The sequence below is a fragment of the Eubalaena glacialis genome, chromosome 2, assembly GCF_028564815.1.
Source record: "Eubalaena glacialis isolate mEubGla1 chromosome 2, mEubGla1.1.hap2.+ XY, whole genome shotgun sequence".
NCBI lineage: Eukaryota > Metazoa > Chordata > Mammalia > Artiodactyla > Balaenidae > Eubalaena > Eubalaena glacialis.
Window position 1 is genome coordinate 41593642 of NC_083717.1, and position 22263 is coordinate 41615904.

Here is a 22263-nt window from a genome sequence, read left to right on the forward strand (position 1 = left end):
ATGGATGGACCTAGATATTACCATATTAAGTGAAGTAAGTCAGACAGAGAAAGACAAATATCATATGATATCACTTATATGTGGAATCTAAAAAATTATGCAAATGAACTTATTTATGAAATAGAAACAGGTTCACGGACTTAGAAAACAAAGTTATGGTTACCAAAGGGGAAAGGTTGGGGAGAGGGATAAATTAGGAGTTTGGGATTAACATACACACACTACTATATATAAAATAGATAATCAACAAGGACCTACTGTATAGCACAGGGAACTCTACTCGAAGAATCTGAAAAAGAATAGATATATGTATATGTATAACTGAATCACTTTGCTGTACACCTGAAAGTAACTCAACATTGTAAATCACCTATACTCCAATATAAATTTATTTTAAAAAGCCAATGGCAATAAACAAAAAGAAGCAGTGCCTTATACTATACTTTAAGGAAAGAAAGAAAATTAACACTTACATAGGAACATGTACTTTATTGAAACCACACTTCCAGGAACCTAGAACTTATGCTATTTAGAATCACTAGCATCCGACCTAGAGCAGCACTAGCTCCAAGTGTTTGAAGAGACATCCCCTCTACCTTCCCACCCCATTTTCCCCACTATTGTATTAGTCTTTTGCATGTTTTAATTTGAAAACCAATATAGAGTTAAGGTGACAATGTGTTTTCTCCAAGTTATTTTGACAAGTCTGGTTTCATAATATCATTCAAACATCCAATGGAACAATTTAAAAGATAACAAGGTGAGGACAAGCTGAAATCAGGTCAGACCAGATTAAGGGGTGGGCAAATATAGGTGAGCCCTACACTATCACTTGTATAAATCAGGAATATGTAACCAGTTAATTCACATTTCTACATAGCACTTGATCCCACATACAACTGACTCAATAAAAATAGGTATCACTCCCATTGAAAGAGTTAATACTCTAGGGTTAAAGTTTCTAAAGCTATGTCTTGAGACCTTTGTCCGTGTCAACAATTCTGAGACTAGCCAGGGTGTCAGTAATCACTTGAGGTCACCTATTGCAACTGGCTGACATTTTGGACCACATAATATTATTTACCAGATATGAGTAAGAATAATTTATTTAATTTATGAAATTTTAAATACATTAATAATCTTCACAAAAAGTTGTCAGAATGGGAAATTATAAAGAGCATTTCCCAAAACCAAGAACTAATGATTATCTCCATAATGTTAAAAAATTAAAAAATAATCTTTTGAAAAAATTCAACACTCATTCCTGAGAAAGACAATCAGAAAATAAGAATTGGTGGATACTTTCTGTGTCATATGTATGTGTTTAAAAAGTATGCATCAATTCTGCTTCTACATATATATATGAATATAATAACATATTTTTTATATATTTTTATTATGACCTAGAAAACCAATGATTAACTCAATAAATAATTCAGTAAGGTAACAGGATATAATATTACAATACAGAAGAAAATGCTCATATAAGAGAGTGGTTGAATAATTTGGTGCATTTAAAAAATGGAGTATTGTGCAGCTATTAAAATGAAGAGAAAGGTATCTATGAACTAATATGGAATGGTGATTTTCATGGTATAAAGTTAAATGATAAAAAGTTATGTAAAATATAAAATGCATATTTAAGAATGAAGGAGACATAAGACAATACACATACATCTATTCGTTTGTGCAAAAAATACAAGATAAATCAGAAACTAATAAGATTGATTACTTACAGAAGGCAGATGGAAATAGGATATAAAGTATGGATGAATGGGAATGGGGTAGGAGGAATAAAGGGCAAGTGACACCTCTCTGATCATACCTTTCTGTATTGTTCTAACTTTTAGAATCATGTTAATGTTTCATATACTTATATGAATAAATAAATATAATGAGAAAACCATGAATAGAACTCCAAATGGATTAGTTACAAATAAACTTAAACTCTATGGCAAATAAATAACACTTATGGAAGTAGGAAGGAAATAACTCACTCAAGTAACTTTAGAAAAAAATATTGTTACTATATACTCTAAAGCTAAAGACAAAAGCAATAGTACACAAGTGTGTTTTTCACAGCAGTATTCAATTCTGAGCTACCAATTTTAAGACTGCTTTGGATGTATTCTAGAACTGAGTAAATAAGTAAGTTAATTATGAGTAATAACAACCAGGCTTCTCATAGTCACAAAAAGGAGTTATAAATAAAGAATTAACTCTGTGGTGTTGTACTGGAATCAGAAGTATCAGCATGAACTCATGGTTTCATATAGAGAGATAGGTAGATAAAGAAATAGATACAAAAGTATGTGTATTGTGTGTGTGTGTGTGTGTGTGTGTGTGTTCATGCATTTATTTCCTAGCTCTGTCTACTAGAAGAACCTAGAAACAATAACCCCCTAGTAGCAATGAACATATAAAATGCTCAGATCACAGTTGCTAAGTACCATTATTTAATCAAAGAAATCAGGGCTTCTTGAAGAAATGCCTGGGTGAGGAAAGAAGAATATAAGTCTAGAACGTATTATGATGCCTGAAATTTTAAAAGTACTCAAAAATAATGGGAACATGTTGAAATGACAGAGGAATCAATTTTAAGGGAATCCCAATGACCAAATGTGGTAAGATTTGAACAATAAAATCAATAATAATAAAAGTAATAATATATTAGTATCCATAAATAAAGTAAATATTTATAAGTTTGTACTGATATAAATAAATAAAGGAATAGCTCTTCATTTGAGTAGAATTCCAGTTAGTAAATATAGAAGGAGTGAAGGAAAATAAAGTTATTATTTGGTAAATATCATAATAGTAATTGTTGCAAGCAAGAGTCATTAATGGATGCTAAAATTAGTGGGTGCAAGTATTATGAGTAACAGAATATTTACATAGACTTGGAATATCTCCCCAAAAGATACTTATTAATTTCAAAGGGAAAAAAATACTAAATTTATGGTGAAGAAACACCGCAGATACTGCTGTAATCAACTGATCAAAGATAACATCACCATTAGAAATACATAGCAACATCATATACCCAATGATACGGTGCACTGAGAAGGGCAGAGCATCACCTATGTGATGCTTTTGCCAAAAATACAGGATATGAATTTACTCATCAGACAAACCCAAATTAAGGTGTATTCTCCAAATAACAGACCAGAACTCATAAAACATGTCCAGATCAAGAAAAACAAAAAAGGATGAGAAGGTCTTCTAGATTTGAGGAGATTAAGAAGACATGAATACTAAATGCATTGTTATGATTGGGGAAAGGGACTTTATTGGCACCATTGGCGAAATATGAATAATGTCTGTAGAGTAGTTAATACTAGTGTCTTGATGTTATTTTCATCATTACACTGTGGATATGTGAGATGTTAGCATCTGGGGAAGATGGGTAAAAACTATACAGGGTTTTTTTGTACAATTATTAGAACTTTTCAGACAGATGCCCATTATTTCAAAATAAACACTTAAAAGATTTTTAAAAGTTAAAATTTTAAAAGGGAAGAAATTCTATACTTCATGAAAAAAAATACATGTAACAATTTTAAAAACTCAGAAATGGGGTAACTCAATAAAGGGTTAGAAAAAGAAAATATAATTTTGTAAATGAAACCTAGACTAGAAAGAATATGAGTGAATCAATACAAATCATGCCTTATGAGAAAAATGTGAAAAGAAAAAGTTTTAATCCTAAGGAAACAAAGAGATGAAAAGGATTTAAGAGAAAATGACACATAATGACACACTGAAGATAGGCAAACAGTGACCAACGTAATACGAGCAGGTAAGAAAGAAAACAAAGCTAAGGATCAGAACAAATACTATACTAAAAATACTAAAAAACCTATATTGAGAAAACTCACATAAAATAATCAAAAAATTAAAACTACATATTGAAATAATTTATTATGTGTCTGAGATACATAATCTTGATCCAGAACCAACATCAAGACATAACCTAGTAATATTACTGGATGTTAAAGAAAAAGAAAACTCATTGGGGAGCTAGGCAATAAAAGCAGGGGACTTAAAAAGGGAAAATTAGGTTATCCCTTTTTGACAGCAATGCATCAGAAGAAAATTGAATAATGATATTCAAATAATTAAATAAGACATTTAAGGAAAGAAAATATGAGACAAAGATGTTTGTATCCAACAAAACTGATCTTCAAATACAAAGAGGGACAGACACATTGTTATTAATATTCAAGAACCCAGGGAATATTATTCCCATGATCCTGTCCTGAGAAATATATTAGACCACAAACTCCGATAACCAGAACGACCAGAGAGATATGGACATTTTCAATTTTTGTAAAGTAACCTGTGGATACTGATGCCACAGAATTTGTTTTACATGATTATAATAGTTTACTCCACCAGAAGTTCAGCCCTTTGAAGATAAGATTGGGTCTTGTCACATCTCTGAGTCTCCAGAACCCGGAAGAGCACCTGGCCTACAGAAATTATTTAATGAATGTACATTAATGTGAACAAAACGGAATTTAATTTGTATTTCTAATGTCCTAAATGAAGTGTGCTTAAATAAATGTTTATTAAAGCAAAATCAATTGCAAAGCAAAACAGTTTTAAGACCTTCAAACGCTTTCTGACACCACAAAAGCAAAAACACATTGTTCCCAGTGTTTATTTTTATCTTAGTTGTCATGTCTGTGATGTAAAATAAAATGAATACTTATATTTCATTTAATATTGAAAGATCCCATCATTACATGAAAAACAAATAAGGTCCACCTTATCTTTTTACATCAGGCCAGATGATTATAAAGGCTGTTTTTTCTCCTCATCACCATCATAACTAACATTCATTGAGTGTCAGTCTTTTGTTAACTGCTTCTATGCATTATCTCCACTAATCTTCACAATAACCCTACAGGCATTTGTTATTATAATTGCCACTTTGCAGGTGAGGAAATAGAAGTTTAGAGATGTTAAGTAATTTGTCTAAATTAGCACGAGTAGATTAGCTTCTGAATCCAGAGCAGACTGCATAATACAGAAGCAGGTTACTTACAAGATGTCTAAAAGTCTTAACCACCATATAGACATATCAACCCAATGTCCTCAAGGGATGAAAGATGGGGAAGAAACCTACAGAAATGGATGACCTTTGCCTCCCATACCTTCATGAACCAGTGTGTCTCAGCTTCCATCTGATTTGCACATTGAACTTTAGAGTCAAACTTTGAAGAAAGGATTACAACGTTTAATATGTTAATAATTGATGGCTTGTGAGTCCAGTGCCATTACTCGACCTAGCCTTAGAAGTCTTTTGACAATTTAGTCTCCAGTTTTCTCATATGTAAAATTAATACTCCCCTGCATACTTGACCAGTTGGTGTAAGGTATAAAATTATATTCAGAAGACAAAAGCATTGTATAAAAACATATATTAGTCATTAATTCACCATATATTTATTGTTACAACATCTACTATGTGTCAGATACTATTCTTATCCTGAGGAATACAGCAGTGAACAAGCCCTACTAGGAATTTGCATTCTGGGGATTATCATCGCGTGGTAATTAAAGACAGACATATGTCCGTCTTGTTTGTTAATTTTTCAGAACCAACTCAGCACAGTGACATGGTAGGCAAATAATTCATCGTGATCTAAGGAACTCCCCATTCTACTGCTGAAAAATATTTCTTCTCTGGGCAGCCAATGTCTAAATTAAAACTGCAACTTTTTTTAAAAACTGTTAATTCAACAGATTTAATTATGGGATATTGATTTTTCCTGATCATCTCTGTCTTGGTAGGGGTCTCCATACTGCTACAGTCTAAAAATCTCTGTACTTTCCTTCTTAGAGAGAAACACTTGATGAAAAAGTTCTATGTAAAGTTCAAAACCATTAACATTGAGAAAAATTTTAAAAATTCTTTTTCTAAAATTGCAATGTGAGTTTCATTCTCTTATCCTTAATGCGAGAGTTGATAAGTTTACAGCTGCGATCTCCCAAAGAAGCCCAGAAATTAGGGTCCTTTATTGGACCATAACACCAAATAACCCCCCATGTTTCTCTTCCTGAATGGAACAAAATCATAGCTCTTTATTTGTTCCCTTTTTCTATGCCTCTGAGGCTTCTTTCATATTAAGGTAATTTTTCTTTATGGACCAGAAGGTATACTGGACATTTACAACTCCTTGATGTTCTGTAAGCCAAAAGGTATCTCTAGAGAGTAAAACTCTTCCCTCTCCAGCTAACTAGTAGAGGTAGCAAGAAAAGTGATTCTCTGCTTTCTCCAGAGGATGTCAGTGTGTTTAATTCTGGTGTATAATAAAATCCAGATGAGTCTCTTGGAGAAAGAAACAGAGATTTAGAAAAATAATTTCTGCTGATTGGGAGTTTCAGTAGCTAGGAAACATTCACTTCATCCCCTGAAAGCAATACTGACTGCCAATACCATCCTAGATAAAGGAATGAAGAATATCATCCAGGAAGTCTGGTGTTTCTTCTTCTTGAAGTCCTCGCAGGAGAAAGTAGAAAGATAGGAATGATACCACTTACAGTGCTGAAGAGAAAGTCAGAAAACTGAGTTTTAGTCTTGGCTTTGACACTTGCTTTCATATGATCTTAGACAAGTTCCTTAATTTTGTTGAATCAGAGTTGTCATTTGTTTAAAACAAATTAGGACATGTGATATTTAGCCAACGAAACTCTCCTTTAAAAATCCACTACTCTAAGTAAAGACTTCTAAGAAAAGGGAAAGAGAGAAAAAGAGATACACAAGGGGAGAGGAGGGTAGAGAGGAGAGCTATACGGTTTTACCCTTTGAAACACAGATTCCTAAGGAGAAAAATTGTCCAAGATTTATCACCTCATACATGGATAGCAGCAATTGCCTGAACAATGGCTTTCTTATCTTCTATTTCTCATAACATTTCTCTCCCAACTTGACATAATTCCAAACTGATATTCAAATTCTTCCAATGGCTTACCGTTACCTACAAGAGGATGTACAAACTACCTTGGCATTCAAGATCTTCTACAAACTGGTGTCGGTTCACCAATCCAACTCTTGGTGAGCATTCCTGTTTGCATCATCAGCAAATACTGTCCTGAACTTTTACTTAACTAAACTACATACTTAGATTATAAATCATTGGAGGATAAATTTGTTTTTAAAATTTGCTTCCATCCTTATTCTCAGTAATTTTATTACTGCCCAACACAAAGCCAGTGCTATAAGCAAGACAGATGTCCTTGTTGTTTCCAAAATAGTTTGTGCTCTCCCAACTATCAAATCCTCTCAACTGCTAATGGAATCATGTCTGAAATCGGATCCTTTTTTTTTTTTTTCTTAGTCTACCCACCTTTCAGGAAACTTTTCAAACCCTGCCCCTTTCATGAGACTTTTTTTACTGCTCCAATGTATAGCAACAATTTCTCCAACTTCTGAACTCCCTTAGGAAAACAAAATAGTGAAAAGTTTATGTGTATAGTCAATAGAGTCAGGTCTGGTTCTGCAACTTGCTGGGTAAATCTGGCTAAATTATTTAACCTTGCTAAATTTAAGACTCTGTAATATCAGATAAGAAGTATTCCTGCCTCTCAATCTCTACCTAAAGGAAGTAGTAGTATCCAACTCACAGATTGTTGTTTGTCTCTTAGAATTAAGCGACATAACATACTGAAGGCACTTAGCAAAATACTTAGTAAATGCTCAGTGACAAACAATAAATGTTTGAATTTTTAAAAATAATTACTTACAGCATTCATGTTTGCATCTCCCTCAAATACTGTCCTGAACTTTCATTTAACTAAGCTATATGTGCTTGTACTTAGATTATAAATCACTGGAGGATGAACTATACTTTGTGTCTTTACTAAATCTGCTTCAATCCTTACCATTGTGCCCTACATTCAATGGGTCTCAGTAACTACTTGTTATATAAAAGCTTAGAGACAAATTAGACTATAAATATAGGACTGTTCTCCTTACTTTTTCTTTTAGGTTTTCAGTAAAGCATGAGAAGAAAATAAAAATCACAGGGGAAAAAAACTATATTTTTCACTTAATCCTCAAAACAGTCTCAATTTCATATCTGAAGAAACTGCACTTCAGAAGGTTTACATAACTATCCATTGTCACATATTTCAAGCTGGAATTTGAACAGAGGTTTTTCACCAAATTGAATAATAGGTGGCACAGAGGAAGTCTGGAAATTCATTTACCTAAAGCACAATCTTCTGATATCTTCTTCTTTATTGTTTGCCCTCATTTTCTCTTTTTTTTTTTTTTGATTTTTATTTAATTTTTTTTTTTTTATACAGCAGGTTCTTATTAGTTATCTATTTTATACATATTAGTGTGTATATGTCAACCTCAATCTCCCAATTCATCCCACCACCCCCCGCCCACTTTACCCCCTTGGTGTCCATATGTTTGTTCTCTACATCTGTGTCTCTATTTCTGCCTTGCAAACTGGTTCATCTGTACCATCTTTCTAGATTCCACATATATGCCTTAATATACGATATTTGTTTTTCTCTTTCTGACTTACTTCACTCTGTATGACAGTCTCTAGGCCCATCCACATCTCTACAAGTGGCCCAATTTTGTTCCCTTTTATGGCTGACTAATATTCCATTGTATATATGTACCACATCTTCTTTATCCATTTGTCTGTCGATGGGCATTTAGGTTGCTTCCATGACCTGGCTATTGTAAATAGTGCTGCAGTGAACATTGGGTGCATGTGTCTTTTTTTTTTTTTTTTTTTTTTTTTACTTTTAAAAATACTATTTTATTTATACTCATGTATGAAGAAAAAGGGCTATACTACCATGTTTACATACATACCAATATTGGAAACAATTCAATAATGAATCACATCTGAATTTTATAAAGAATACACAAACATTAAAAAACACTGATTGGTTACAGACAGCAGAGTGGAGGAAAAACCCATTAGCTATCATTTTCATTTCCAGTAAAGAGCAGCGCCCTCTGAGAAGAATCAGATCAGTTAGTAACACTCACCTGTACTGCAAAACAAGACATACAAAGGAAAGTTAGTGATTGCACTGATTTTATTACTTTTACTAAACCATTTTATCTTCCTCTCAATGCAAATAAAATAATACGAAGAAAAATATGTCCTCACTATTCACAATAAAAAGAGTCTGCTTCATTCTGCAGGCCTGGCACACTGTACAATAGGGAGCACTCCATGGCTCAAGTGGGTCAAAGTATCATTTTGATTCTGAGCCACCGAATAGAATCTCATGCATATTTGGTGACTGGACTAACTCCATAGGAGCTGTGATAGATTGAACCATTTCTGTGCAATCCCCAGATCTCACAAATAGGAAAAGGCCCTACACAAGAAAAGATAACAATCAATCTGTCCGTAAATTCTATCTATAGGCTCTTTCTCTAGTGTAAGGTGGAAAAATGGGCCCTTTCTTGAGTACACGGATACAAGTGTTGTTGTGGTCTAAAGATTGCTGGATTGATACTGTCTGATATAATGAAGATAAGGTATACATAGAAACCACTGCCAGATTAAGAAACTTCCACAACTTGTCTCAATTCTTCAAATAATGGAGCAAGTTCCTTTTCTAGGCTGACAATTAGTCCTGTATTAGCATTGCTGCTGGCTATGAAACTCACCACCAAAGGTAAACGACTGAATTGAACCACCTGGTAGGTGTTATAGTAACAGATGATACTTTTATTTTTTGAAAGTCCAAGTTTGCTCCCTTGGTCTGTTGCAAGGGCAAAAGTAGACAAGAAACCAGGTCTCAAAGCGTGCTCTGGAGCATTATCATTGGCCACTTTAATGACAGGCACGCCATCTCTATCTGACACAACAATAGCATGGAGCCCCTCAACACTTGGTAATTTTTTGTACAGGAATCGTTTTAGGTCCTGGGTTTCTGGGCTGCCCGGTTCCCTGAGCTGTCACTTCAGAGGACAGCTTCTGACACAGGTTCCTCTAAAAGCCGCTGTCACGTGATTTGTCCATGTGTCTTTTTGAATTATGGTTTTCTCTGGGTATATGCCCAGTAGTGGGATTGCTGGGTCATATGGAAATTCTATTTTTAGTTTTCTAAGGAACCTCCATCCTGTTCTCCATAGTGGCTGTATCAATTTACATTCCCACCAAGAGTGCAAGAGGGTTCCCTTTACTCCACACCCTCTCCAGCATTTGTTGTTTGCAGATTTTCTGATGATGCCCATTCTAACGGGTGTGAGGTGATACCTCATTGTAATTTGTCCTCATTTTCTCTTGGCATGCTCTATTTTCATGCAGAAAGGTTTGGTGCTGGCTTGACTCTTATCCTGCTCCTCTGCAGGCCATTTACAGTAGCTTCTGCCTTATCCACAGGGGACACATTCCAAGACCCCCAGTGGATGCCTGAAACCATGGATAGTACCGAACCCAATATATACTATGTTTTTTCTAGCATCAATGCTCTTGTGCTTTGGGGCAGTTTTTAAGTAAAATAACTGTTATTTGAATGTAGCACTGTGATATTGCGATGGTTGATCTGATAACACATATGGCTACTTAAATGACTAATGGGCAGGTAGCATGTTCACTGTGGAGCAGCTGGACAAAGGGATCATTCACATCCCAAGAGGGTCGGCGTGGGACTGCTTGAGATTTCTTCACACTGCTCAGAATGGCATGCAATTTAAATTTTATGAATTGTTTATTTCTGAAATTTTCCATTTAATAATTTCTGACCGTGGTTAACCTCAGGTAACTGAAACCGTAGGGGGGGAAAGAAAAAACAGATGAGGGGACTACTGTATATTGTTCAGCTAAATTACACACACATACCATGCCAGGAACTTAGAAAGGCAAAGGAACTATTTATTAGACTTTATAAACAAAGGAGGAAATACCAACTACTTTCTCACTATCCTCAGTAAATGGCTCCCCCATTTCTTTGGCTTCTCAAACCAAATATCTTATAGTCATCTTTGATGCCTCCTTATTTCATACCCCTAATCCCACTTATCAGCAAACCGTACAGACTCTGCCTTAAAATGTATATACAGAATTTGACTACAACTCACCACTAGCTCCCTCAAAGATATTTCATAAAAAGTTTGAAGTTACTTTACTTTGGCTTATTTCCATTAAGATGCAGAATAAAATCAGACAGGTTTCTCATTAGTAGCTTGACTTCATCCTTTTATTCAGGGAGTTATTTTAGTAATATGAAAATTCAAAATATCTTTATAGCTAGGTCTCATGGACCAGAAAAAAAATGTTATCTTTGATCTACTGTATATTTTAAACTAAAATATACACTTCAAGCTAAACATAGTTAATATAACTTTTACATCTCTTTATCAAAGAGAATAATTATCAAAATTATATTTTATAAGAAAACTTCTCCTATATAAGACAATATCTGCTCTCCTTCTTCTTCACCCCTCTTCCAAGGTAAGAAAACCTCAAATAAAACTTAAAGAAATAAAATGGACACATTTATTCATTCAATGCCAATTCTGTTAGCCTAAGACAAGAAGCAATCCTTTGGATAATATTGCATCGTTTCCCCAGGATCCAGATTGGGTAGCCACAATCAACAGGAAGGTGTCATTTTCTCCTTTCATTCTGTCATCTGTTCTTAATTTACATTTTACTGGTCTCTGACAAGGATAGTGTAGCAGATGGCAAGTGAAATCTAATTAGTGATGTCTTGCAAGTTGTGTCAAGATTCTTCAATAAGGTTGTTTTGTTGAAAAGCCATTGGAGGAGTGTTAGCTCTGTTTCCTGATGATAGGCAAAAGAAATAAGTAGCACTGGTCTTTATTTTACCTAATTCAGAGCTTGTCGTGTGGAAACAGCCTTTTTCCCAGGGGTATTTCTAAAAAACAATCAGAGGCAATTGCTGAACATCATGGCTGTCTGAGGCAGTGGACAGCAGTTGGGTAAACAATGAACTAACCACAAAATCTAAAACTAAAAGCTGGGGAAAGAAATGTCCATAGGGGAATTTGAAAAAAATCTCCAACCTATTCTGGGTATATAAACGCAAAGGATTGTGTGAATACCCAGGCCTCTGTGCATGCCAGTGTTCACACTCAGAAAAGACCTAAAAAAGGCACTGGGTTCTCACCTGTGACTAACCTTGAGGTTCTACACAAGCAGGAAATAAAGAGTAAAGCAGAGTTGTTAGCTTGAGTATTGATGGCACGTCCCAACATGCCTACAAGCCCTCCAGCAGAGGCTATGGGACTTATTAGTTCCAGGCAAATAAGAACATCTCTATCTAATAACTAAATGACCACTAAGCTAGCCGAGCAGAGACTTCAGTGACCACATATTACAAATAATATAGGCTTTACAAAATTAATTCAAAAAAGTTGCTAAACAAATGATAACAAACTCTGGCATAGAGGATGAACCTGATTTCCAGAATTGAAGCATAACTAATGTTATTTAAAATTTCTACTTTTTATGAGTCATGCAAAAAAAAAAAAAAAAAAAGAAAAGAAAGAAAAAAGTATGGCTCATACATAGGAAATTAAGCAGTTAATAGAAACTGTCCCTGTGGAAGCCCAGATATCAGACTTTCTGAGAAAGATTCAAATCATCTATTATATGTATGTATACATGTTTAAAAGACTAAGGAAAACTTAGTCCACTGGATCTGAAGAACTAAAGGAAAGTATGAGATCTGTGTCTCAACAAAGAGATATTATCAATAAAGAGATAGAAATTACATAAAAGAAGCAAATAAAATGTCTGGAGTTGAAAAGTGTAATAACTGAAATGAGAAATTCACTAAAGGTGCTCAGTAGAAAATTTGAGCAGACAGAAGAAATATTTAGTGAAATTGAAGATAGTTAAATTGAAATTATACAATCTCAGGAACAAAAATAAAAAAGAATTTAAAAAATGAACAGTCTCAAAAACCATTAGGACACCACAAGCACACCAATATACATATAACAGGAGACCCAGAAAGAGAGGAAAGAGAAAGACAAAGAAGTAGAAAGAATGATTAAAGAAATAATGAACAAAACCTTCCTAAATTTGATGAAAAACATTAATTTACACATTCAAGAAACTCATTAATCAAAAAATCTACAAACAATAAATGCTGGAGAGGGTGTGGAGAAAAGGGAACCCTCTTGCACTGTTGGTGGGAATGTAAATTGATACAGCCACTATGGAGAACAGTATGGAGGTTCCTTAAAAAACTAAAAATAGAACTACCATACAACCCAGCAATCCCACTACTGGGCATATACTCTGAGAAAACCATAATTCAAAAAGAGTCATGTACCACAATGTTCATTGCAGCTCTATTTACAATAGCCAGGACATGGAAGCAACCTAAGTGTCCATCGACAGATGAATGGATAAAGAAGATGTGGCACGTATATAAAATGGAATGTTATTCAGCCATAAAAAGAAATGAAATTGAGTTATTTGTAGTGAGGTGGATGGACCTAGGGTCTGTCATACAGAGTCAAGTAAGTCAGAAAGAGAAAAACAAATACCGTATGCTAACACATATATATAGAATCTAAGTATGCTCTATGATCAAAAGCAGATGAAATTAGAAATCAATAGCAAAGGGAAATTTGAGGAAATTCACAAACGTGAAAATTAAGTAATTTTCTTTTCTTTTCTAGTTTCTTAAGAAGGAAGTTTGGATTATTGACTTGAGATCTTTATTTATTTATTTATTTTAATATAGGCACTTGCAACTATATTTCCTCTAAGCAATGCTTTTAGTTTATACCATAATTTTGGTACATTTTGTTTCCATTTCTTTTAATGATTTTTCTGATATCTGCTTTGACTGAAGTAATGAGTACATTACTTAACTTGTACATGCACATAATAAAGGAGTAGCATAATATACGAAAACAAAACAAAACAAAACTGAAAGAACCAAAGTGAGAAACAGACAATTCTATAATAATACTTAGAGATTTCAGTTCCTCACTTTCAGTAATGGATAGGACAACTATACAGAAGATCAACAAGGAAACATAAGACATGCATAAAACTATAAACCAATTAGACTCCCAGACAACTATAGAACACGTGGTCCAATACAGCAAACTGCACACATTCTACTGAAGTGCACATGGAGTATACTCCAAAATAGATCACACGATAGGTCACAAAATAAGTCTTAATAAATTTCAAAGATTCAAATCATGCAAAGTATGTTCTATGATCAAAAGCAGATGAAATTAGAAATCAATAGCAAAGGGAAATTTGAGGAAATTCACAAACGTGAAAATTAAGTAATGTACTCAAGTGCCTATATTAAAAGAAAGCCCCGGACCATATGGTTTCACTGGTAAATTCTACTATACTTTTAAAGAATTAAAATCAATTATTCACAAACTTTTCTAAAACATAAAAGAGGAGGAAACACTTCTCAGCTCTTTCTATGAATCTGTATTACTCTGATACCAAAACCAAAGATATTACAGAAAAGAAAACTAGATATCAGTATCCCTTATAAATATATGTATATCTAAAAATTCTCCTCAAAATACTATCAAACCAAATGAAACAACATATAAAAATGATTATACATGTTGTTCACAAACAGGTGGGATTTATTCCAGGATTTGAAGGTTTGTTCATCATGAAAATCAATGTTAAAAATCAATCAATGTAATACACCATATTAATAAAATAAAGGACAAAACAACATACATTATCATCTTTGTAGATGCACAAAACCATTTTACAAAATCCATCACCATTTCATCATAGAAAACACTCAAAATACTAAGAATAGAAGGGAAATTCTTCAACATAATAAAGAATATCTATTAAAATCCCACAGCTGTTATCATACTTAACGGTGAAAGACTGAAATCTTTCCCCAAAGATCTGTAATGAACCAAGGATGTCTGCTCTCACCACATGTTCTCAACATTGTATCGGGAATGCTAGCCAGAGAAATTAGGTAAGAAGAAACAAAAAGCATCCCAACTGGAAAAGAAGTAAAATTACCCTTACTGGCAGAGGAAATAATCCTGTATATAGAAAATCCTCAAGAATCTACCAAAAAAAAAAAAAAATAGAGCTAATAAATCAGTTCAGCAAAGACACAGGATGCAAGATCAATGTGCAAACATTGACTGTATTTCTATACACTAGCAATGAACGATCTGAAAATAAAATATTAAAACAATTCCATTTATAATGGAATAGCATCAAAATGAATAAAACACTTAGGAACAAATTTATCCAAAGAAGTGCAAGACTTATACATTGCAAACTAGAAAACATTATTGAAAGAAATTAAAGAACACCTAAATACATGGAACAACATCCTCTGTTCATGGATTTGAAGACTTAATATTGTCAAAATGGCAATACTCATCAGATAGATCCAAAGATTCAATACAATATCTATCAAAGTTCTAGCTACGTTTGTTTTTTCTTCAGAATTTGACAACCTGAACTTAGAATTCACATGCAAATCCTCAGGACACAGAATAACTTAGAATTCACATGCAAATCCTCAGGACACAGAATAGACTAGACACTCTTGAAAGAGAAGAAGAACCAAGTTGAAGCACTCACACTTCCCAATTTCAAAATAACTACAAATGAGAAAAAAAAATAGTCTTTTCAAGAAATAGTGCTAGGAAAACTGAATACCTAAATGCAAAAGAATGATTTTGGACCCCTATCTCATATGACACAAAAATTAACTCACAATGGATCATAGGCCTAAATACTAAAACTGAATTACAAAACTAGAAAGAAACACTGGATTACATCTTTGTGACCTTGGGTTAGGCAATGGTTTCATAGATATATTATCAAAAGCAAAAGTGACAAAAGAAAAATAAATTGTATTTCATCAAAATTTAAAATTCTTGAGTATCAAAGGACACCAGCAAGAAAGTAAAAAACAACCAACAGAATAGGAGAAAATTTCACAAATCATATATATCTGATAAGACAAACCCATTAAAAACTGGGCAAAGTATTTGAATAGACATTTCTCCAAAACAGATATACAAATGACCGATGAGTACATGAAAATATATTCACCATCATTAGTTATAAGGTAAATGCAATCCCAAACCACAATAAGATACCATTTCACACACTAAATTAAAAAAGATGGCTAAAATTAAAAAGTTTAAAAATGTTAGAGAATGTGTACAAATTGAAACTCTTACACATTCTAGGGCAATAAAATTTTTTTACCTATTTTGCAATAGTCTTGCAGTTACTTAAAATGTCAAACATAGATTCCCCATATGACCCAGCAGTTTCACTCCTAAGTATACACCCAAGAGAACTGAAAAAATATCTCCACATAAAATCTTGTACATAGATATTCATAGCAGCGTTATTAATAACAGCCAAAAAGTGGAAACAAGGCAAATGCCTATCAGTGAATGAATGGATAAACAAATGTGGTATATCCATACAATGGAAAAATATTGAGCCATAAAAAGGAATGAAGTGTTAAAAAAGGAACGAATGAATGAACCTTGAGAACACTAGGTTAAGTGAAAGATCCACATATAAAAGACCACATATCATATGACAATATTTTCATGAAACGCCTAGAATAGGCAAATTTATAGATACAGAAAGTATATTAGTGATTTCCAGGGACCACAGGGAGGGGAGAATGGGGAGTGACCGCTAATGGGGTAACGAAAATGTACTGGAATAAGATAGTGGTGATGGTTGTACCACTTTGTGAGTATATTAAAAATCATTTAATTATACACTTGCAATGGCTGAATTGTATATGTGAATTATATCCCAATTTTTAAAATGCAATTATAAAAATTGTGAAAAAATGCATTACGTATTGTAGATACTCCATTAATTAGTTCCTTAATCACTGAGGTTTTACTCTATCAGCCTATGTCTATGTATTTACATACTGAAACTTGGAATAACCTGTCCTTTTAAAATTTATTAATAATCTATTTGAAAACTAAATATAGAGGAGCCTTATGAATAATGTTAGAAATTCTTAACTACAGCTTGCTTTCCAAATTTTCTCATATATACCAAAGTCATAATGATGATGCTTTAAAATACATTTAACATACTGAATACAGTTATTTTAAGAATGACATCAATTTTGTATATCTTATTTCTACTTGTTTATTACTGAGGGTCTTGATTTAATTATGTCAGGTGTTTCGACTTGCCCTCAAATTTATTGCCTGTTATGTGAATCTCCAACTTTCATTTTCGGAGGTCAATCACAATGTGTTGGTAAGTTTTTTGAAACCTAATGACCATCAGGAAGCTATGAGACAAAGACAAAGCTTCCCTCCACAAACCTATGTATCATAAAAGGATTTTCCATCAGCCAGCTCCATAAAGCTCTTAAGTCCCACTTGTGTGATGGACGTTTATCTGTTTATTCTTCAGGAGAAGAAAACAGTGGCACTTTCTTCATTTGTCCATTTTGCCTGGCCAGTCTGCATGGCCCCAAACTCCTTAATTATCCAGCTTTCTCACAACTAACAGAAAAACTGCTCAGAGTGGCGACTGACAAACTCTTGAGATCACCAAGGGAGTTACACCTGAAAAGCTGCTAGGTATTAGCAGATGATATCCCTGGTGCTGTGATATGATGTGAATTAATTTGATCTCTCAGAAGAACAAGGAACATTCCCCTGCTCCCCATGATTTACATAACAATTGAATGTTTCTGCTGCTAACCAGATCACTACTTTCACTGAACACCTTGTTGTCAGTTTAAGATGGCAGAATGATTTATTTACAATTTTAGCTTCCTTCAATGCATTTAAGATGCACACTTCCTACTAGCTAAAATCCAAGCTCAAAACGTCATTCTATGGGACTAGTCAAGAAATGAACTACAATACCAATTAGTGGAGGTTGCATTTTATTTCCGACATTTCACAATAAATGTGCTTCCATTCAATGTGCACTCCTTCTTTTTACTCTGAATCAGCACTGTTTAAAGCTTCTACCCAAAAATCTTGCTCTGGGACCTTTTCCTCAATTTTTAAAATATTCTCTTGTCTAATCTCGGCTTTGCTACTTCCATTTCACTTTGTTCTAAATTGTATAGACCTCAGCCCTTCTAAAACCTATATCATTCCTCTCTCCTGGAATCCCAGCCCACCCCATATCCCCAGATCTCCTGCTTCTTTTAGAGTAGATTAAACAATTCTCAGAACTAACAAGGGTAAGTCTTTCTACTCTAGGCAAAAATGATCATTACTCCTTTTCACTGTCAACTATTCTGTGGGCAAGAATTTCTAGGATTCCTATAATTGTGTTTAAATGTTTGTACTAAATAAGAACTTTGTTTGCTATGTATAAAAATAAATAGTGGTCCCTTTACATTCTCCCTTTAAAAAATTAGAGAAGAGAAGCTCAAAGTTGGAGTCATTTTCTGGTGGGAATGAGGGGCTTGGGCGAAGAGGTGTGTCTGTGTCTGTGTCTGTGTGGGCGGGGGCTCCAGGAGAGCATTTCTGAGGATGAAGACATGTTGGCCCAAGTCTTTTCCTATTTCCATTCAAAAAACAGAGGGTATGAGCTGCCTCATGGTGGTGTTGTGAAAGGAAAATCAAAATAGAGTCAATATTGCTAAGGGAGTTCTCTAAAATGGAGCCAGGAGGCCATTGAGGAAGTGTGATTTATGCACATCTCAGCCCACATGGAATCTGACCTTTTGACCGCTTATTGTCTTAATACAGGCATCCAGAACATCTACCCAATGTTCCAGAAATTCCAGATACTTGTTGGATCCTTAGTCTAAAATTACTCATGACAGCTTATCCCTTAAGGACAAATATTTCCTTTCTTATGTCAGACTACAGCCTTGTGGTTTTTGCCTTTATAAACCCCTGATTCTTTCTCTTCCCTGGAATACACTTTCAGCTTTACCTGAGTCTGTGTCTCTTGAGTTGCAATTTTCAAGACCCCAAATAAAGCTCTTTGTTCTTTGCAGCCTGTATACTGATTATTGGTCAAAAGCACTCCCTAGGGGCAGAGTAAAATGGAAAGAAAAACTACAGGTTCTACTTTGGCAATCGACATTTGCTCCATGCTTTATTATCCCTTTAAGAAGCTCTTCCTTGGTTCCTTTGTTTCTGATAGTTTTACAGAAAATGATGTGAAATAAGGGGATATTCTTGGATTATCCCAAATTGATGATAATTATCCCCACCAGTATCTTGTATTTTTGAAAGAATAAATAAAAGTAAAATACACCTTGCAATTCTCCAATATTTCAGGGATGTGTGAGGGTTAGAAAAATATATATGGGTATGGAAGCGCCTTAAACAATAAACAAATTATATAAACATAAAATAATACTGTTATTTTATCATTACTTGAAGGTTTAATCTCCTCACAATACCAGTTTCTAAACCGAGTAATCAATCAAATCGTGGGAGAAATCTGGGAGAAAAGTCTGGGATCATCTGGTTCAAATTTCTCGGCAATGGGTGAGAAACACTCTTGTCATAGCTGAAAGTTTTTTGTGTTAATTCTGATTCTAAATTATTCAATGTTATTGAAGAGGCATTTATGAAGCAATCTCTTTGTACCAAGTACTGTGATAGGTACTAATGATACTCAAAGGCAAAAGTGCCTGAAACATAATCCTAACTAGTTCACAGTCTAGTTATTGAGGACTGCCTACCAAAAACCATAAATATGTGAAGGAGCTATAACAGGGATATGGAAGCAATTAATTCTGAATCAGGGGTCAATTATAAAGACGAAAGCATAACAGCCATTTATAATTATAAGTTAATGTGCTATGTCTCCCTGGGATATTTCTAATTATGAAATGAAGGACTCTATCTTCTGTTAATAGAATTTCCAGTGTCTGCAAAATGTTAATGGAAAGGATTTTTGTTTAGACACAGAAGACTGAATATATGCAGTCATCCATTATATCTCCAAGAACCTCTCCCCCCCAAAAAAGAATTACTGTAAAGGATTTGAAAATATTTATAAATCTTCAAACATACAGAAAATAGGAGAGGAGATGACAGACAAGAAATATCTAAATATTGAGAGATGGAAAGCAGATGGTCTAGTGGTATGTGATTTAACAGATCAGAGATCCCTCAAACTTATATACCAAAAGGAAGCAAGCCAATTTACAAGAGAAAAAAATCATAAATTGTGTGCAAAAAGTATCTCTTCCTGTGAGACATACAGAAAGTGTCTAAACACAGTATTGGTTGAAAGTCTTTATGAAAAGTAATCAGGCCCTCAGATCCATGCCCCAGGTTATATGACTAAGCAATCTTCCTTCCTCCTTTATGTCTGAAGACTACAGATTTATTCTCAAATGATTAAACTATACAGGCCCCAAACATAGGGACATCAGGCACAGCTAGCCATAGGGTGCACTGCCATACTAAAAACCAGAGGACACTGCTATTTCATGCAGTGAAAATAAAAAGAAATATTCTTGAAACTATCAAATAAAAAAGCCAAATTTCCTTCAAAGGAATGGTAATTATATTGTGAGTAAATTTAATATTATTAATAATAAAAACCTGAAGGCAACAGAGAAAAAATTTCAAAATGCTAAGGGAAAACAATTGTCAAATTAGAATTTTATATCTGGATAAAGTATCATTCAAGTGAAGATGAAATGAAGACATTTTCAGACTTAAAATGAAGTTGAGAATTTAGTTCTCATAAATCAGTACTGAAAGAACCACTAAAGGCTGTATTTTAGTGCAAAACAACAACAACGGTGGATGTCTGGGCAAGATGGCGGAAGAGTAAGACGCGGAGATCACCTTCCTCCCCACAGATACATCAGAAATACATCTCCACGTGGAACTGCTCCTACAGAACACCCACTGAACGCTGGCAGAAGACGTCAGACCTCCCAAAAGGCAAGAAACTCCCCACGTACTTGGGTAGGGCAAAAGAAAAAAGAAATAACAGAGACAAAAGAATAGGGACGGGACCTGCACCAGTGGGAGGGAGCTGTGAAGGAGGAAAGGTTTCCACACACTAGGAAGCCCCTTCGCGGGCGGAGACTGCGGGTGGCGGAGGGGGTAAGCTTCGGAGCCACGGAGGAGAGCGCAACCACAGGGGTGCGGAGGGCAAAACAGAGAGATTCCCGCATGGAGGCTCGGCGCCGAGCAGCACTCACCAGCCCGAGAGGCTTGTCTGCTCCCCCGCCGGGGCGGGCGGGGGCTCGGAGCTGAGGCTCCGGCTTCGGTCAGATCCCAGGGAGAGGACTGGGGTTGGCGGCGTGAACACAGCCTGAAGGGGCTAGTGCGCCACAGCTAGCCGGGAGGGAGTCCGGGAAAAGGTCTGGAGCTGCCAAACAGGCAAGAGACTTTTTCTTGCCTCTTTGTTTCCTGGTGGGCGAGGAGAGGGGATTCAGAGCGCCGCCTAAACGAGCTCCAGAGACGGGCGCGAGCTGCGGCTATCAGCGCGGACCCCAGAGACGGGCACGAAACGATAAGACTGCTGCTGCCACCACCAAGAAGTCGTGTGCGAGCACAGGTCACTCTCCACACCGCTCCTCCTGGGAGCCTGCTCAGCCCGCCACTGCCAGCGTCCCGTGAGCCAGGGACAACTTCCCCGGGAGAACGCACGGCGCGCCTCAGGCTGGTGCAACGTCACGCCGGCCTCTGCCGCCGCAGGCTCGCCCCGCCTCCTCCGTACCCCTCCCTCCCCCCAGCCTGAGTGAGCCAGAGCCCCCGAAGCAGCTGCTCCTTTAACCCCGTCCTGTCTGAGCGAAGAACAGACGCCCTAAGGCGACCTACACGCAGAGGCGGGGCCAAATCCAAAGCTGAACCCTGGGAGCCACAGAAGCAGCGGATTAAAGCTCCACAGACAACTTGATGTACCTGCATCTGTTGAATACCTGAATAGACAACGAATCATCCCAAATTGAGGAGGTGGACTTTAGGAACAGGATATACTATTTTTTCCCCTTTTCCTCTTTTTGTGAGTGTGTATGTGTATGCTTCTGTGTGAGATTTTGTCTGTATAGCTTTGCTTTCACCATTTGCCCTAGGGTTCGGTCCATCCGTTTTTTTTTGTTTTTACGTAAAAAAATTTTTTTTTCTTAATAAATTTTTTATTTTATTTTTAAAATTTTTTTATATGTATACATTTTTTTAATCAGTCATCAATTTTATACACATCACTGTATACATGTCAATCCCAATTGCCCAATTCAGCACACCACCATCCCCACCCCACCACAGTTTTCCCCCCTTGGTGTCCATATGTTTGTTCTCTACATCTGTGTCTCAATTTCTGC

At 35.4% G+C, this 22263-nt stretch overlaps 2 protein-coding genes across 2 annotated transcripts in view; both read right to left on the reverse strand.

The window, feature by feature from the left end:
* AGBL1 (AGBL carboxypeptidase 1) overlaps positions 1–22263 on the reverse strand; it is a 728885-nt gene that overhangs the window by 345528 nt on the left and 361094 nt on the right. The gene's annotated exons all lie outside the window — the stretch shown is intronic.
* On the reverse strand, positions 9448–10416 carry LOC133085751 (ragulator complex protein LAMTOR3-like). Its single transcript, XM_061182940.1, has 2 exons — positions 10354–10416; positions 9448–9946 (listed from the first exon to the last, which is right to left on the reverse strand). The coding sequence occupies exons 1-2, from the start codon at positions 10414–10416 to the stop codon at positions 9551–9553; spliced, it is 459 nt and encodes a 152-aa protein (XP_061038923.1). The 3' UTR covers positions 9448–9550.

Bases quoted from the DNA above. Each gene is read 5' to 3' on its own strand.
- LOC133085751 (XM_061182940.1), bottom strand. From the start codon at position 10,416: ATGGTTTCAGGCATCCACTGGGGGTCTTGGAATGTGTCCCCTGTGGAT. The intron at 9,947-10,353 runs GTAAATGGCCTG...CTGAAGTGACAG, and splicing joins TGGATAAGGCAGAAGCTACT to CTCAGGGAACCGGGCAGCCC.